Source organism: Neoarius graeffei, chromosome 24 (assembly GCF_027579695.1).
Source record: "Neoarius graeffei isolate fNeoGra1 chromosome 24, fNeoGra1.pri, whole genome shotgun sequence".
Lineage (NCBI taxonomy): Eukaryota > Metazoa > Chordata > Actinopteri > Siluriformes > Ariidae > Neoarius > Neoarius graeffei.
Window position 1 is genome coordinate 40,293,206 of NC_083592.1, and position 16,201 is coordinate 40,309,406.

General features: G+C 41.6%; 1 protein-coding gene across 1 annotated transcript; it reads left to right on the plus strand.

Moving 5' to 3' along the window:
* Positions 1-6,358: 6,358 nt before the first annotated feature.
* Positions 6,359-7,429, plus strand: LOC132872951 (C-X-C motif chemokine 3-like). Its single transcript, XM_060908094.1, has 4 exons — positions 6,359-6,442; positions 6,632-6,761; positions 6,963-7,031; positions 7,154-7,429. The coding sequence occupies exons 1-4, from the start codon at positions 6,376-6,378 to the stop codon at positions 7,224-7,226; spliced, it is 339 nt and encodes a 112-aa protein (XP_060764077.1). The 5' UTR covers positions 6,359-6,375; the 3' UTR covers positions 7,227-7,429.
* Positions 7,430-16,201: the final 8,772 nt, after the last annotated feature.

Genomic DNA, 16,201 nt, shown 5'->3' on the forward strand with positions numbered 1-16,201 from the left:
TTTATTCTTTTGTGCACTTTTGTAAACTGATCTGTATAAAATATTAAACACAGAGGTTTCTTAACATTTCTGAAATGACTGCAGTTTCTTTCTCAAGGTGATCTCATCTCTCATCTCATTATCTGTAGCCGCTTTATCCTTCTACAGGGTCGCAGGCAAGCTGGAGCCTATCCCAGCTGACTACGGGTGAAAAGCGGGGTACACCCTGGACAAGTCGCCAGGTCATCACAGGGCTGACACATAGACACAGACAACCATTCACACTCACATTCACACCTACGGTCAATTTAGAGTCACCAGTTAACCTAACCTGCATGTCTTTGGACTGTGGGGGAAACCGGAGCACCCGGAGGAAACCCACGCGGACATGGGGAGAACATGCAAAGTCCGCACACAAAGGCCCTTGTCAGCCACGGGGCTCGAACCCGGACCTTCTTGCTGTGAGGCGACAGCGCTAACCACTACACCACCGTGCCGCCTCTCAAGGTGATTGTAGATCAAATTTAGAGATTAAATGCATCATCTTTTAACTTCAGTAATTTTTAGAAACAAATGTGTCAGTCCACCAGATTTTCATACCAGATGCTCAGATTACAGATTTTGAGTTATACCTGCTGCATTACACTACCAAGCCTTCGTATGCAGGAAATACAAACCAAAGTGAGATTGGACCGAAGGAAGTTACTGTAAATCTGACACGAACTCGTGCACGCAACTCAAAATGGTCCATTTTCCAAGCAGAAAGCCTTCAAAATGTCCATGATGTTCATGATGTTTCAGCTCGGTATAGAGTGTATTTTTGGACCAGAATGACACTACTTTTACTGTGGATTTGCAAAACAGCTATAGTAATTTCACCTGATGCCTCGTTGATTGGTTGGCACTATGCCAAATTCATTTTTAGCACTGTGCCAATGATGCCAGAATATTAGTTGCTGATACTCTGTTTCTAACATGGGACCAACTTTAACCTGTACAAAATGTTACCAACAAAGCTAGAACTGTTGTTGATACAAGATACTCAGTCATAACATGTGTTTTTATTCTTTCTAACCTCTGAACATGCAGTGTTGAAAGCACGGAGCCCAGGACTCCGAATCAGTCAGTACATGTACAATGAATGGACGCTGTCGAGTGTTGACTTATTTCCGATCCTGGACAGGAACTACACAGTAGTCGTTTAAAATGAATCCCTGTCCCAAGTCCTCTAGAACCAGCCTCAGTCCAACACAGTCATGGATGATGTCAACAGTGGTCAGTGTATCTCGTAGGGACGCTATTGAGGCGATTATTCATTGATAGTTCCTGGGTCAGCCAGCGAAAACGGTGCAAAATATTGCATGCTTTTCAATGCCATTTGTACACATTCTGTAAACAGAGCATTTGGTATAAAAATCCCATGGTGCAACATATATTTCACAATAAATTGTGAGGAGGTGTTTTTGGATTATACGGAACATATTTTCTGTTGTTGTTTTTTAAATAAGCAATGCTTGGTCATGTTGAGACAAACGTATGGTTCTTGATGGGGGAAATCTCACTATTTTATCCATCCATCCATTATCTGTAACCGCTTATCCTGTACAGGGTTGCGGGCAAGCTGGAGCCTATCCCAGCTGACTATGGGTAAGAGGCGGGGTACACCCTGGACAAATCACCAGATCATCACAGAGCTGACATATAGAGACAAACAACCATTCACACTCACGGTCAATTTAGAGTCACCAATTAACCTAATCTCATGTGTTTGGACTGTGGGGGAAACTGGAGCACCCAGAGGAAACCCACACAGACACGGGGAGAACATGCAAACTCCACACAGAAAGGCCCCCGTCGGCCATTGGGCTCGAACCCAGAACCTTCTTGCTGTGAGGCGACAGTGTTAACCACTACACCACCGTGCCGGTGCCACCCCTCACTATTTTATATAAAAGACAAACTCTATACTTTATGCACCTTTCGAGTAAAAATGCACCATGTAAAAATTCTTTCATTATTCATTTTTTATGAACAAACCTATTTTTATTTCTGCAGTCACTGAAAATGCACCAACTAACAGTAAAATTTGAATATTTAATTATTTCAGAATGTAAAAGTGTGTGAAAGTACTGTCATGTGAAAGTAACAGACTTAGAGCATGCTTATTCATCTTCAGTGTTGACCAACCTGAGACAGGTATACTCAAAAACATCAAAAGAGTGTGTTCAAGTTCAAGAAAAGAGGAATATTATGTGCATGAACAGGTTCATACACTCTGAACAATGACGCAAGACAAAAATTCCTCATCTCAGAATCTGAGTTTTCTTGTGAGTCAGATCATAAACTCAGTAGAGGGGATGAAATGACAAAGAACAGGTGCTATGCTGATGTTCTTTATGCTTAAGGTGCACACTTCTTCTGTATCGAGCCTGTATTCAGAGCTTTGGGGTGAGAATCTTGTATCACTGTGTCTCTTCTCACTGTTTATCAAACTGTAGAGCACAACATGTCAAGAAAGTAAGTACAAAGGCTATTTTAAGGGCTCCTGAGTGGCGCCATCATCACAATCCCAGTGATGCTATCTATGTCCAGGAGGCCAAGAGAGCAAAATTGGTGGTGGGAGTTGCTCTCTGCAGTCAATCAGATTGACACAAGCCAAGAGGATAGTTCGGGCTTTCCATTGTGTGTGATGTGTGACCTTGCAATGCGGTGACTGGCTTGACATATCTCGGAGGAAGCACATATTACCCTGGTAGCTGTAGTGTAACAGGGGACAGCTGGCTAGTGTGTGGGAAGTAGGGATTTTTTTTAAAGGCAATTTTATTGCCATCATTGGGAAAGCTAGGTGATAGACAAATTACCCTGTAGTATAAAGCCATGACATGGTGCAGGATTAACATTACATTTTCTAAATTGGTTCTATGGGAATTACAAAGAACTCAACTTCCCTAGAGTCAGCAAATCCAAAGACATCAGATTTGTCAGCTGTGGATTAAAGTTGCAGAAGTAAGCTGATCTGGTTGCTGATGAAACTTTGGTTTGCAACATGACACAATCTTTGACGAGGACAATCATGAGACGAAGGCGTCAGTATACAGAGCAAGTGGAGCAAGATCAGAAAACACTTCAATGTCATTACTCATGAGCAAATATGACAGTTTAGCACCCAGAAATTAATGACACTGGACAAATCTTTGCTTAACGACAGGGGGAAATTTCCCACACTTGAACAAGGAACAGGAAATATGGACAGGAGCTAAACAGCCCCAGCTTTATCAGACCATCATTAAGTTCAATGATAATGAATCGAAAATCTGATTCCATTTTTTTTATTATTTCTTTTGTGTGTTGATGAAGTTTGAATTTGTACTCATGAGCCCTTAATGACTTGTCAGCATTTTCTGGGGTCAAACTTTTTACAGGGGTTCACGTCATTAAATATGACAAGATTGTAGAAAGAGGTAGTGAGGAGACCAGAACTCCTTTCTCTTTAAAGGGAACTACAAACAAAACAAAAACTATCCTTCATAACCCTCATATGACCCAACAGCCATGAGATAGAGCATACAGACATTATAGCTACCTAAAGTAGGACATAGGTTACTAACGTAGATGTAGCTTTGGGTAATGTGTCTTGCTCTAACATGCAACAAATACCAGCAAAGTGGAGATGCCTGTCTCAGATTTTCCACTAGATGGCATGCATCTGCTATTTATTTATTTATTTATTTTATTTAGCATTTCCTGTAATTTACCTGAGTTCTGGTCACTCTGCTTAGGAAATAGAGAGCCCTGGAAAACATTATTAACAAAAAACAATCCATAAAATGTCATGCTATTATTTTGTCCAGTACATACAGTGCTCAGCGTATGGTAAATGAGTACACCCCCTTTGAAAAGTAATATTTTAAACAATATCTCAATGAACACAAACAATTTCCAAAATGTTGACAAGACAAAGTTTAATATAACATCTGTTTAACTTATAACGAGAAAAAATAAGGTTAATAATATAACTTAGATTACACATTTTTCAGTTTTACTCAAATTAGGGTGGTGCAAAAATGAGTACACTGCACAACAAAAACTACTACATCTAGTACTTTGTATGGCCTCCATGATTTTTAATGACAGCACCAAGTCTTCTAGGCATGGAATGAACAAGTTGGCGACATTCTGCAACATCAATCTTTTTCCATTCTTCAACAATGACCTCTTTTAGTGACTGGATGCTGGATGGAGAGTGATGCTCAACTTGTCTCTTCAGAATTCCCCATAGGTGTTCGATTGGGTTCAGATCAGGAGACATACTTGGCCACTGAATCACTTTCACCCTGTTCTTCTTCAGAAATCCAACAGTGACCTTAGATGTGTGTTTAGTCATGTTGGAAAAGTGCATGACGACCAAGGGCATGGAGTGATGGTAGCATCTTCTCCTTCAGTATGGAGCAATACATCTGTGAATTCATGATGCCATCAATGAAATGCAGCTCCCCGACACCAGCAGCACTCATGCAGCCCCACATAAGGACACTGCCACCACCATGTTTCACTGTAGGCACCATGCATTTCTCTTTGTATTCCTCACCTTTGTGACGCCATACAGTTTTGAAGCCATCAGTTCCAAAAACATTTATCTTGGTCTCATCACTCCAGAGTATAGAGTCCCAGTAGCCTTAATCTTTGTCAGCATGGGCCCTGGCAAACTCTAGGCGGGCTTTTTTGTGCCTGGGCTTTAGGAGAGGCTTCTTTCGTGGACGGCATCCATGCATGCCATTCCTCTGCAGTGTACACCGTATTGTGTCATGGGAAATAGTCACCCCAGTTTGGCTTTCTACTTCTTTAGATAACTGCAGTGAACTTGCATGCCGATTTTCTTTAACCCTTCTCATCAGAAGACGCTCCTGTCGAGGTGTTAACTTCCATGGACGACCTGGATGTCTCTGTGGGATGGTTGCTGTTCCATCTTTCTTAAATTTTTGTACCACTTTTGCTACAGTATTCTGAGTGACAAGTAAAGCTTTGCTGATCTTCTTGTAGCCTTCACCTTTGTGGTGTAAAGAAATTATTTGCTTTGGGGAATTCTGAAGAGACAAGTTGAGCATCACTCTCCATCCAGCATCCAGTCACTAAAAGAGGTCATTGTTGAAGAATGGAAAAAGATTGATGTTGCAAAATGTCACCAACTTGTTCATTCCATGCCTAGAAGACTTGGTGCTGTCATTAAAAATCATGGAGGCCATACAAAGTACTAGATGTAGTAGTTTTTGTTGTGGGGTGTACTCATTTTTGCACCACCCTAATTTGAGTAAAACTGAAAAATGTGTAATCTAAGTTATATTATTAACCTTACTTTTTCGTGTTATAAGTTAAACAGATGTTATATTAAACTTTCTCTTGTCAACATTTTGGAAATTGTTTGTGTTCATTGAGATACTGTTTAAAATGTTTCTTTTCAAAGGGGGTGTACTCATTTACGCTGAGCACTGTGTATGTTTGGAATTATTTACATGTTCAAATTGTGCCACAGAAACCCTAAATGAACACTTCTTAGTATATACACATTGTGTAAATGCATCCATCCATTATCTGTAGCCGCTTATCCCGTGCAGGGTTGCATGCAAGCTGGAGCCTATCCCAGCTGACTATGGGCGAGAGGCGGGGTACACCCTGGACAAGTCGCCAGATCATTGCAGGGCTGACACATAGAGACAAACAACCATTCACACTCACACCTACAGTCAATTTAGAGCCACCAGTTAGCCTAACCTGCATGTCTTTGGATCGTGGGGGAAACCGGAGCACCCGGAAGAAACTCATACAGACATGGAGAGAACATGCAAACTTCACATAGAAAGGCTCCCGTCGGCCACTGGGCTCGAACCCAGAACCTTCTTGCTGTGAGATGACAGTGCCAACCACTGCATCACCGTGCCACCCTGTGTAAATATATGTTCTACGATATTATTAATTATTTGATTCTATTATATTAATATATACCTTTAGCATGTAACACACATTTTCATATCATTAAAGATCTGACATAATTATTTTCATTTAATTCTTCTATTCACCTTATTTACAATTTTATTTTCTTGCACATGCATCTCATATACAGTATTTCTCTAATATAAAAAACTATTTTTAAGTATAAACATTTTGTTTTGGCTATGCAATGACAGCCCCTCACATTGTGCTCTATTCAATGTCAAGTCAGTTTAGGACAAGTTGTTGTTTTGGGTTTTTCCCATGAGGAAGGAACTTCTCACATGAGATTACAACAGTTCTGTTCGAACAGAAAACTGAAAGTCACTCAAAAGACCCCCTCCTCTCTATTCCCTTTTTTAAAGTCCCATCCCATCACTCTGTGTTCCACATTACCAGCCCAGCCTCACAATGAATGCTGCAACTCTATCACTGGTGTTCTTGATCATCTTTGGAGTGACTGCGATGGTTTGTGACGGTAAGATGGTCACTAACACTCAACTGCATACATTTTGTCGAGTATGTCCATTTACACCTGTGATATCCATTTATAATGCTTACTGTTATACATTTCATTCCATTATACAATCAAGAAAGAAACTACAAGTGAAATTAGAAGTTATTGTAAGTTACATCTTTTAATCGCAAAACAAATTTCTTTCCTCAGGACGGATAGGACGAGAAACAGAGCGCTGCTTATGCCAAAAAACAAAGCTACAAAAAAGAGTAAAGCATGCATTAGTGGCGACATTGGAAGTTTTCCCTCCAAGCGCTTCCTGTTCATACACTGATATTATGTGAGTATGCTTCAGTCATTCTTAAACAATGAGACAATACTTATACAATCATTCTAATACCTACTGCATGCAACGATTGTTTCTGGTGTATAATAATTAAGACAGAAGTTTGATCAAATGCAGGACCTTATGAGTAGCATTCTGAAATATTCCACTTTCTGAGTTCATGCACTGTTTAATATTTTGGCTTATTTTATCCAGAATCACTTTGAAAAAAGGAAGAAGGTTCTGTCTGGATCCGAATGGAAAGCAAGGCAGGAGGATCTTGAGGTGAGAAGCTGCTGTCATTTGTAAATCACATGATTTCAAGTTCATTATAAAAGCCAGCTCTCAAAACATGGAGACTGTAAATCCATACAGTTGTGTTTATCACATTTCCTGTATGCTTTCAGCGGACAGAAGCAAAAGAGAAAGACCGGGACACAAAGACGAAAGAAGCAGAAGATAAACAAGCAGCAAGACTGAAATAATCACTGCTAATAGCTCACAGTCTGTTACTGTTGTACTCTTATAGGATTAGCAAGTAGAACTTTTCAATGCTGAACATACAGTATAACTGTCAAACACCAACACTGTCATTTCCTACCAATGACAGTTCTTAATTTCAAAAAGAGAATAAATGAGGTTGTGTATTCCTGGATTTTTAGCAACATCCCAATAAAATGTCTCCATCCTGTTTTTCAAGAGTGGTGTTCATGTCTTCAATTTCCACGAGAATTACTATCATGGGGCGGCATGGTGGTGTAGTGGTTAGCGCTGTCGCCTCACAGCAAGAAGGTCCTGGGTTCGAGCCCTGGGGCCGGCGAGGGCCTTTCTGTGTGGAGTTTGCATGTTCTCCCCGTGTCCGCGTGGGTTTCCTCCGGGTGCTCCGGTTTCCCCCACAGTCCAAAGACATGCAGGTTAGGTTAACTGGTGACTCTAAATTGACCGTAGGTGTGAATGGTTGTCTGTGTCTATGTGTCAGCCCTGTGATGACCTGGCGACTTGTCCAGGGTGTACCCTGCCTTTCGCCCGTAGTCAGCTGGGATAGGCTCCAGCTTGCCTGCGACCCTGTCGAAGCATAAAGCGGCTAGAGATAATGAGATGAGATGAGATTACTATCATGGGTAGACAAATGATACATTTATTACCTAGTCCATTCAGACAAGTAAAAACTATGATGTGCTGCCCAAACTTATAATTATGTTGCCGAGAAATCTAATAGGCTAGGCTAAAAATAGGTAGCTAATACATTATAAGCTAGTTAGTTAGTTTAGGCTGGCAGCTTTATTTTTACGCAAGATGCTTGACTACAAGGTGATGTTTAGAAGAATCACACACTGCATGTTCATGATTCTTAAAAAATAATTTGTCATCTATACACCGGCAAGTGGCCTAGTGGTGAGCGTGTCCGCCTCTCGATCAGGAGATCGTGAGTTCTACTTACGGTCAGGTTATACCAAAGACCATCATAAAAATGGTGCCTTCTGGCAAGGCACGCTGCAATACAGATGCGAGTGGGGAGTCAAGCTCTCACGGTTACCAGAGGACTAGCCCCCCACTGTAACCCTAGCTATGTAATATAAGCGAGAGGCCGAGGGCTACGAAATGGAGATTGGTGACTCCAAATGCGCCATGAATGGTGCGGGAAGGACTTTGACTTTTGACATCTATACACACTAATAAATCTGACTAGTGATCATTCTACTGACAGCAGCTCACATCTTGGCTAATGTTTTTAGCTTGTACAATTACATTTAAATCAGAATCAGAAACACTTTTATTGCCAGCTATGTGGACACACACGAGGAATTTGACTCCGGTTTCACTTAGCTCTCATAGTAAAAAAACAGATAAAAAGCGTAGACACAAAACAAACAAACAAACAAAAAAATGGTGCAATAGGTGCATAGTGCAAACTAATCCAGGTAAGTCAAGTATGAAATAGATAAATAAATATAAAGTATACAGCGTGCACAGAATGACGGTATGAGTGTGCAGATATTTTACAAGTGATATTACTGATATATGAATCTGGATTTTAGCTGTTCATCACAGAAATGATTTTCCCTTTTGGTGCAATATGGTGCATAGTGCAAAGATGAAATAGTAAATATAAATAAGTATAAATATAATATAAGTAGGTGGCACGGTGGTGTAGTGGTTAGCACTGTCACCTCACAGCAAGAAGGTCTGGGTTCGAGCCCCGTGGCCGGCGAGGGCCTTTCTGTGCGGAGTTTGCATGTTCTCCCCGTGTCCGCATGGGTTTCCTCCGGGTGCTCCGGTTTCCCCCACAGTCCAAAGACATGCAGGTTAGGTTAACTGGTGACTCTAAATTGACCGTAGGTGTGAATGTGAGTGTGAATGGTTGTTTGTGTCTATGTGTCAGCCCTGTGATGACCTGGGGGACTTGTCCAGGGTGTACTCCGCCTTTTGCCCGTAGTCAGCTGGGATAGGCTCCAGCTTGCCTGCAACCCTGTAGAACAGGATAAAGCGGCTAGAGATAATGAGATGAGATGAGATAATATAAGTAACAGTGAGCACAGAATGACAGTATGAGTGTGCAGATATTTTGCAAGTGATATTACTGATATATGAATCCGGATTTTAGCTGTTCATCAAAGAGACAGCCTGAGGGAAGAAACTATTCTTGTGTCGGATTGTTTTTGCATACAGTGATCTAAATACAGTTACCTACCAAATTAAACTTTTTGTTTTGTTTAAAATCAGTCACTCTCAACCACGCCTCTTTCTTCTTGAAACAGACCTTAATCATAGTCAGCTAAATTCCCAAAATGGCAGAGATGAAATACATCACAATAAAGTTATTTTAATGTTAGCTACAACTACAGCTGAAACAAGTACATAGCTATCACATGTAGAATAATGTTTTTTGCCAGTGAGAGCTGATTAATTATATCTATAAATGACCGGAAAAAAATATATATACTTAGAATGATATACTCACTGGCCACGTTATTAGGTACACCCATACACCTGCTGTTTGATGCAGTTCTCTAACCAGCCAATCCCTCAGCACAATGCATAAAATCATGCAGTTACAAACCAAGAGCTTCAGTTAATGTTCAATTCAAACATCTCTCATCTCATCTCATTATCTCTAGCCGCTTTATCCTTCTACAGGGTCGCAGGCAAGCTGGAGCCTATCCCAGCTGACTACGGGCGAAAGGCGGGGTACACCCTGGACAAGTCGCCAGGTCATCACAGGGCCGACACATAGACACAGACAACCATTCACACTCACATTCACACCTACGGTCAATTTAGAGTCACCAGTTAACCTAACCTGCATGTCTTTGGATTGTGGGGGAAACCGGAGCACCCGGAGGAAACCCATGCGGACACGGGGAGAACATGCAAACTCCGCACAGAAAGGCCCTTGCCGGCCCCGGGGCTCGAACCCAGGACCTTCTTGCTGTGAGGCGACAGCGCTAACCACTACACCACCGTGCCGCCCCCAATTCAAACATCAGAATGAGAAAAATTGTGATCTCAAAGTGTGACTTTCACTGTGGCATGGGTGGTGGTTTGAGCCAGATGGTCTGGCTTGAGTATTTCAGAAACTCCTGAACTGCTGGGGTTTTTACACACACAACAGTCTCTAGAGTTTATACAGAATGGTGCGAAAAACAAAAAACACTGAGTGAATGACAGTTCTGTGGGTGGAAACAAATGCCTTGTTGATAAGAGAGGTCAGAGGAAAATGGCCAGATTGGTTCAAGCTGCCAGTAGCAACTCATATAATCACTCTTTACAACCGTGGTGAGCAGAAAAGCATCTCAGCATACAACAGCAGAAGACCACATTGGGTTCCACTCCTGCAGCCAAGAACAGGAATCTTAGACTCAGGGCCGTGCAAAGACCTTTGGAGGGGCAGGGGCTCAACATTCAAAAAAGGGCACTTGGAACAAATTTTTCACACAAGTTAACTTTATTCAAAACTAAATTTCAATTGCAACTGAACATTCTGTGTGTCTTGATAGAATATGTTGTGGACGTCGTCATTCAGCCTTAAGTTTTCGAAGCTGCTAGAATATGTTATTAACGCCGTCGTTCAAACTAAAGTTTCCGAATCTGCCACGTTAATGAAATGGATGGAGCAAACGGTTTAAATATAGCCTAGGCGGCTTCATTAAATGATAAACAACCCTACGCATTTACTGTTGTGTTCTAAGCTGCACAATATTGCATGTTCATATAAGAAATGAAAGGAGACTTTCAGTGTGACCTTACCATGCCGTTCCTCGCACTGTCTCCCACTGTCAACCGCCTGCATGCACTTTCTGCACGGAGGTTCACTGAATGCATGACGTCATGGATTGATGCCCGCATTTACATAGAAAAACGTTATTTTATAAATCTATAATTTCATATATTATTGTGAAATTGTAGAGAATATTGATGTTGGAGCTAACTTATCTTTTACAAATATTAAAAAAAAAAATGAAAACAACAAAACAGTCCCTATGAAAAGGGCACTTTGGACAGCAAACAGAAAAGGGGCAGGGGCTAGAGCACCTGTAGCACCGGTTCATTGCACGTGGGTGCTTAGACTCAAGAACAAGTTCCTATTAAAGTGGCCAGTGAGTGTAGGCATTGTACTGAGTTTTGGGACATTTACTGTGGTATTATTGTATGTCTGTCCATAAAATGACAATTGACAATAGGGAGCCCATGTATTATGGACCAGTAGCTGGTTGGCATCCATCAGTCGTGTCGACTGTGGTATCGCGCTTTGAGTGGTACAATGTCGGCTGTGGCTGTAGAGGCCGATTCTCGAGGTACAGTCTCGCCCACAGGTTGGGCAGACATGGTTGTTGGTTGTTACTATTGGACCAATAGTATATATCTAATTATTCTCTCCACATTCACTGGATATGAGCAATCACGTGCTCTGATTGGCTACTCTACTACTAGGCTATCAGCTCATATACTGTGAGTAGAGAAAAACAAAATGACGGAGTATTTTGCTGAACCAACTGAGGACAAAATAAAAACTCTACTTGAAAACAAAACTACAAAAATACAAAAAAAGCAACAAAATATAGAATGAAAGTATTTGATGGAAAGAACATACCTTTTTTATTTTTCAAGAATTATTATTATAGCATTTTTTTACAAATTGCTCCTGTCATTTTGCTGGTTTGTTTACATTCTTAACGGAAATGATTTTGTCGGATGTTTTGTGTAAAGTTTTTATTTATCGAATTTGCAAAAAAATTAAATAAAAATGCTCCATTTCTCAAAATCCAGTGAATGTAGATATAATGCGTTTTATACAGTATATGGCAATAGTACAAAAATATTATACAGTAAATGTCACTTTTATTATGTCTAGCTATTTATGAAATACATTTTATGGCCAAAAGTTTGTAGATAGCTGACCATCACAGTCATATGTGGACCTTCTGCAAACTGTTGCCAGAAAGTTGGAAGCACATAATTGTATCTTTGTATGCCGTAATTTTCAGATTTTTTCTTTACTGGAACTACGAGACCCAAACATGTTCCAGTAGGACAGTGCCCCATGTACAAAATGAGGCCCATGAAAACATGGTTGGTGAGAGATTTTGATTTGTCTGTACTGAAGAAAGTTGACAATAATTATTTAGAAATATAAGTCTAAATAAAGCTGCCTAGGAGATTCTGCCTCACGGATATCTGGGAGCGACAATAACTGACTCAGACGCAGTGATTCAGAGATGTATCTCAGTTTATTTGAAGGACAAACATGAATCTATATCCAGATTCAAGAGTGTAGTGTAACAATATGATTGGAAAATGTACAACCCCGATTCCAAAAAAGTTGGGACAAAGTACAAATTGTAAATAAAAACAGAATGCAATGATGTGGAAGTTTCAAAATTCCATATTTTATTCAGAATAGAACATAGATGACATATCAAATGTTTAAACTGAGAAAATGTATCATTTAAAGAGAAAAATTAGGTGATTTTAAATTTCATGACAACAACACATCTCAAAAAAGTTGGGACAAGGCCATGTTTACCACTGTGAGACATCCCCTTTTCTCTTTACAACAGTCTGTAAACGTCTGGGGACTGAGGAGACAAGTTGCTCAAGTTTAGGGATAGGAATGTTAACCCATTCTTGTCTAATGTAGGATTCTAGTTGCTCAACTGTCTTAGGTCTTTTTTGTCGTATCTTCCGTTTTATGATGCGCCAAATGTTTTCTATGGGTGAAAGATCTGGACTGCAGGCTGGCCAGTTCAGTACCCGGACCCTTCTTCTACGCAGCCATGATGCTGTAATTGATGCAGTATGTGGTTTGGCATTGTCATGTTGGAAAATGCAAGGTCTTCCCTGAAAGAGACGTCGTCTGGATGGGAGCATATGTTGCTCTAGAACCTGGATATACCTTTCAGCATTGATGGTGTCTTTCCAGATGTATAAGCTGCCTATGCCACACGCACTAATGCAACCCCATACCATCAGAGATGCAGGCTTCTGAACTGAGCGCTGATAACAACTTGGGTCGTCCTTCTCCTCTTTAGTCCGAATGACACGGCGTCCCTGATTTCCATAAAGAACTTCAAATTTTGATTTGTCTGACCACAGAACAGTTTTCCATTTTAAATGAGCCTTGGCCCAGAGAAGACGTCTGCGCTTTTGAATCATGTTTAGATACGGCTTCTTCTTTGAACTATAGAGTTTTAGCTTGCAATGGCAGATGGCACGGTGAATTGTGTTCACAGATAATGTTCTCTGGAAATATTCCTGAGCCCATTTTGTGATTTCCAATACAGAAGCATGCCTGTATGTGATGCAGTGCCATCTAAGGGCCCGAAGATCACGGGCACCCAGTATGATTTTCCGGCCTTGACCCTTACGCACAGAGATTCTTCCAGATTCTCTGAATCTTTTGATGATATTATGCACTGTAGATGATGATATGTTCAAACTCTTTGTAATTTTACACTGTCGAACTCCTTTCTGATATTGCTCCACTATTTGTCGGCGCAGAATTAGGGGGATTGGTGATCCTCTTCCCATCTTTACTTCTGAGAGCTGCTGCCACTCCAAGATGCTCTTTTTATACCCAGTCATGTTAATGACCTATTGCCAATTGACCTAATGAGTTGCAATTTGGTCCTCCAGCTGTTCCTTTTTTATACCTTTAACTTTTCCAGCCTCTTATTGCCCCTGTCCCAACTTTTTTGAGATGTGTTGCTGTTATGAAATTTCAAATGAGCCAATATTTGGCATGAAATTTCAAAATGTCTCACTTTCAACATTTGATATGTTGTCTATGTTCTATTGTGAATACAATATCAGTTTTTGAGATTTGTAAATTATTGCATTCCGTTTTTATTTACAATTTGTACTTTGTCCCAACTTTTTTGGAATCGGGGTTGTAATATCAGGAAGCAGAGATGGCTGAGTGTGATAGAGTAGCTTCAACAGGTGATGGAAAATTCCTGAGCAGGACAGTTTTATGAAAAACAGAGAGCAGGCGTGCATGCAAAGATAAGCTTCAAATATTTACTTGAAACTAGCCAAAACAAGTTGCAAGCATTCCAAACAAATATCTCTCTCAGTTGGCCAAAGTTGGAGGGGAAGAACTCAGGTTTCCTGGAAAGAGACCTGACCTCGACACCACTGAACTCAACCCATTTGGGATGAACTGGAATGCAGCAAACACAGGCCTTCTCACCTGACTTCACTCAAGTCTTCCCAGAAGACTGGAGGTTATTATAACCTTATAAAAGAGGCACTAAATCTGTTATGCAATGGTCACAAAGCATTGTAGTGGGTATTGTATTATTTTTTTTTAGATTGTAATATATATAGATTTAGGCATGGGTGGCATGGTGGTGTAGTGGTTAGCGCTGTCGCCTCACAGCAAGAAGGTCCGGGTTCGAGCCCCGGGGCCGGCGAGGGCCTTTCTGTGTGGAGTTTGCATGTTCTCCCCGTGTCCGCGTGGGTTTCCTCCGGGTGCTCCAGTTTCCCCCACAGTCCAAAGACATGCAGGTTAGGTTAACTGGTGACTCTACATTGACCGTAGGTGTGAGTGTGAATGGTTGTCTGTGTCTATGTGCAGCCCTGTGATGACCTGGCGACTTGTCCAGGGTGTACCCCGCCTTTCGCCCGTAGTCAGCTGGGATAGGCTCCAGCTTGCCTGCGACCCTGTAGAACAGGATAAAGTGGCTGGAGATAATGAGATGAGATGAGATTTAGGCACTGTCTAAAAGCGGAGCTCCCATCTGTTTCTGGGTTGTAGAATTTTTTTATGTCATAGCCAGCCTCTCATCTCATCTCATCTCATCTCATCTCATCTCATCTCATCTCATCTCATCATCTCTAGCCACTTTATCCTGTTCTACAGGGTCGCAGGCAAGCTGGAGCCTATCCCAGCTGACTACGGGCGAAAGGCGGGGTACACCCTGGACAAGTCGCCAGGTCATCACAGGGCTGACACATAGACACAGACAACCATTCACACTCACACCTACGGTCAATTTAGAGTCACCAGTTAACCTAACCTGCATGTCTTTGGACTGTGGGGGAAACCGGAGCACCTGGAGGAAACCCACGCGGACACGGGGAGAACATGCAAACTCCACACAGAAAGGCCCTCGCCGGCCACGGGGCTCGAACCCGGACCTTCATGCTGTGAGGCGACAGCACTAATCACTACACCACCGTGCTGCCCTAGCCAGCCTCTTTTGTTTTATATTTCTTTACTGGTTATAACACTGGCCACTAGGCGGTGTGTATGACTGGTAATTACTAACACTGTATATATATGTAGTGAAAATTCATTATGTCTGATTATTATAACTATTCTTTAAGTTCGTTTCTTAAGACACGTATTTTTTAGTATGTTACCTCGTTTGTTGACAGTTTCGGCGAACACTTCCGCCTTCTTCAAAACAGTCACCAGATGTCGAGTGGTGACGTGCCTTATCAGCTGATGTTACTCTATGGAGGCGTGAACGTCCCGCCCAATTTGACAGGTAGTCCACGCCTCCTGCTGTCAGGTCGCTGCCCCAGGACTGCGCTCCAGGTGTGTGACAGCGCGTACGCTCCCTCATCCCGGTTCATCGTCCTCTGTGCCCGCTTTCATATCTCCACTGCCTCCAAAATCTAACGCTGGTATCTATTCTCTTCAGCGCGAATGACTCTGGCCTCTTCCCAATTCATAATATGATTTTGTCGTTTGCAGTGGTCTGAAATGGCTGATTTTAAGTTTTCTTGGTTTGCTTTTTCTTTTTCAGATCTTGTGAGTCTTTTTGTTGTTTCTTTTTCACATTCTAATTGGTGTTCTTTCCTGCGAGTGTGGAAGCATCTGCCCGTTTCACCAATATAGACTTTATTGCATGACCGGCAAGGGATTTCATATATGACATTGCATTTATTGTCCAGGGGCGGCACGGTGGTGTAGTGGTTAGCGCTATCGCCTCACAGCAAGAAGGTCC

Coding starts and splice junctions, on each gene's coding strand:
- LOC132872951 (XM_060908094.1), top strand. CDS start 6,376: ATGAATGCTGCAACTCTATCACTGGTGTTCTTGATCATCTTTGGAGTG. Junction 6,762..6,962: donor TGTTCATACACTGATATTAT/GTGAGTATGCTT, acceptor TATTTTATCCAG/AATCACTTTGAAAAAAGGAA. Junction 7,032..7,153: donor CAAGGCAGGAGGATCTTGAG/GTGAGAAGCTGC, acceptor GTATGCTTTCAG/CGGACAGAAGCAAAAGAGAA.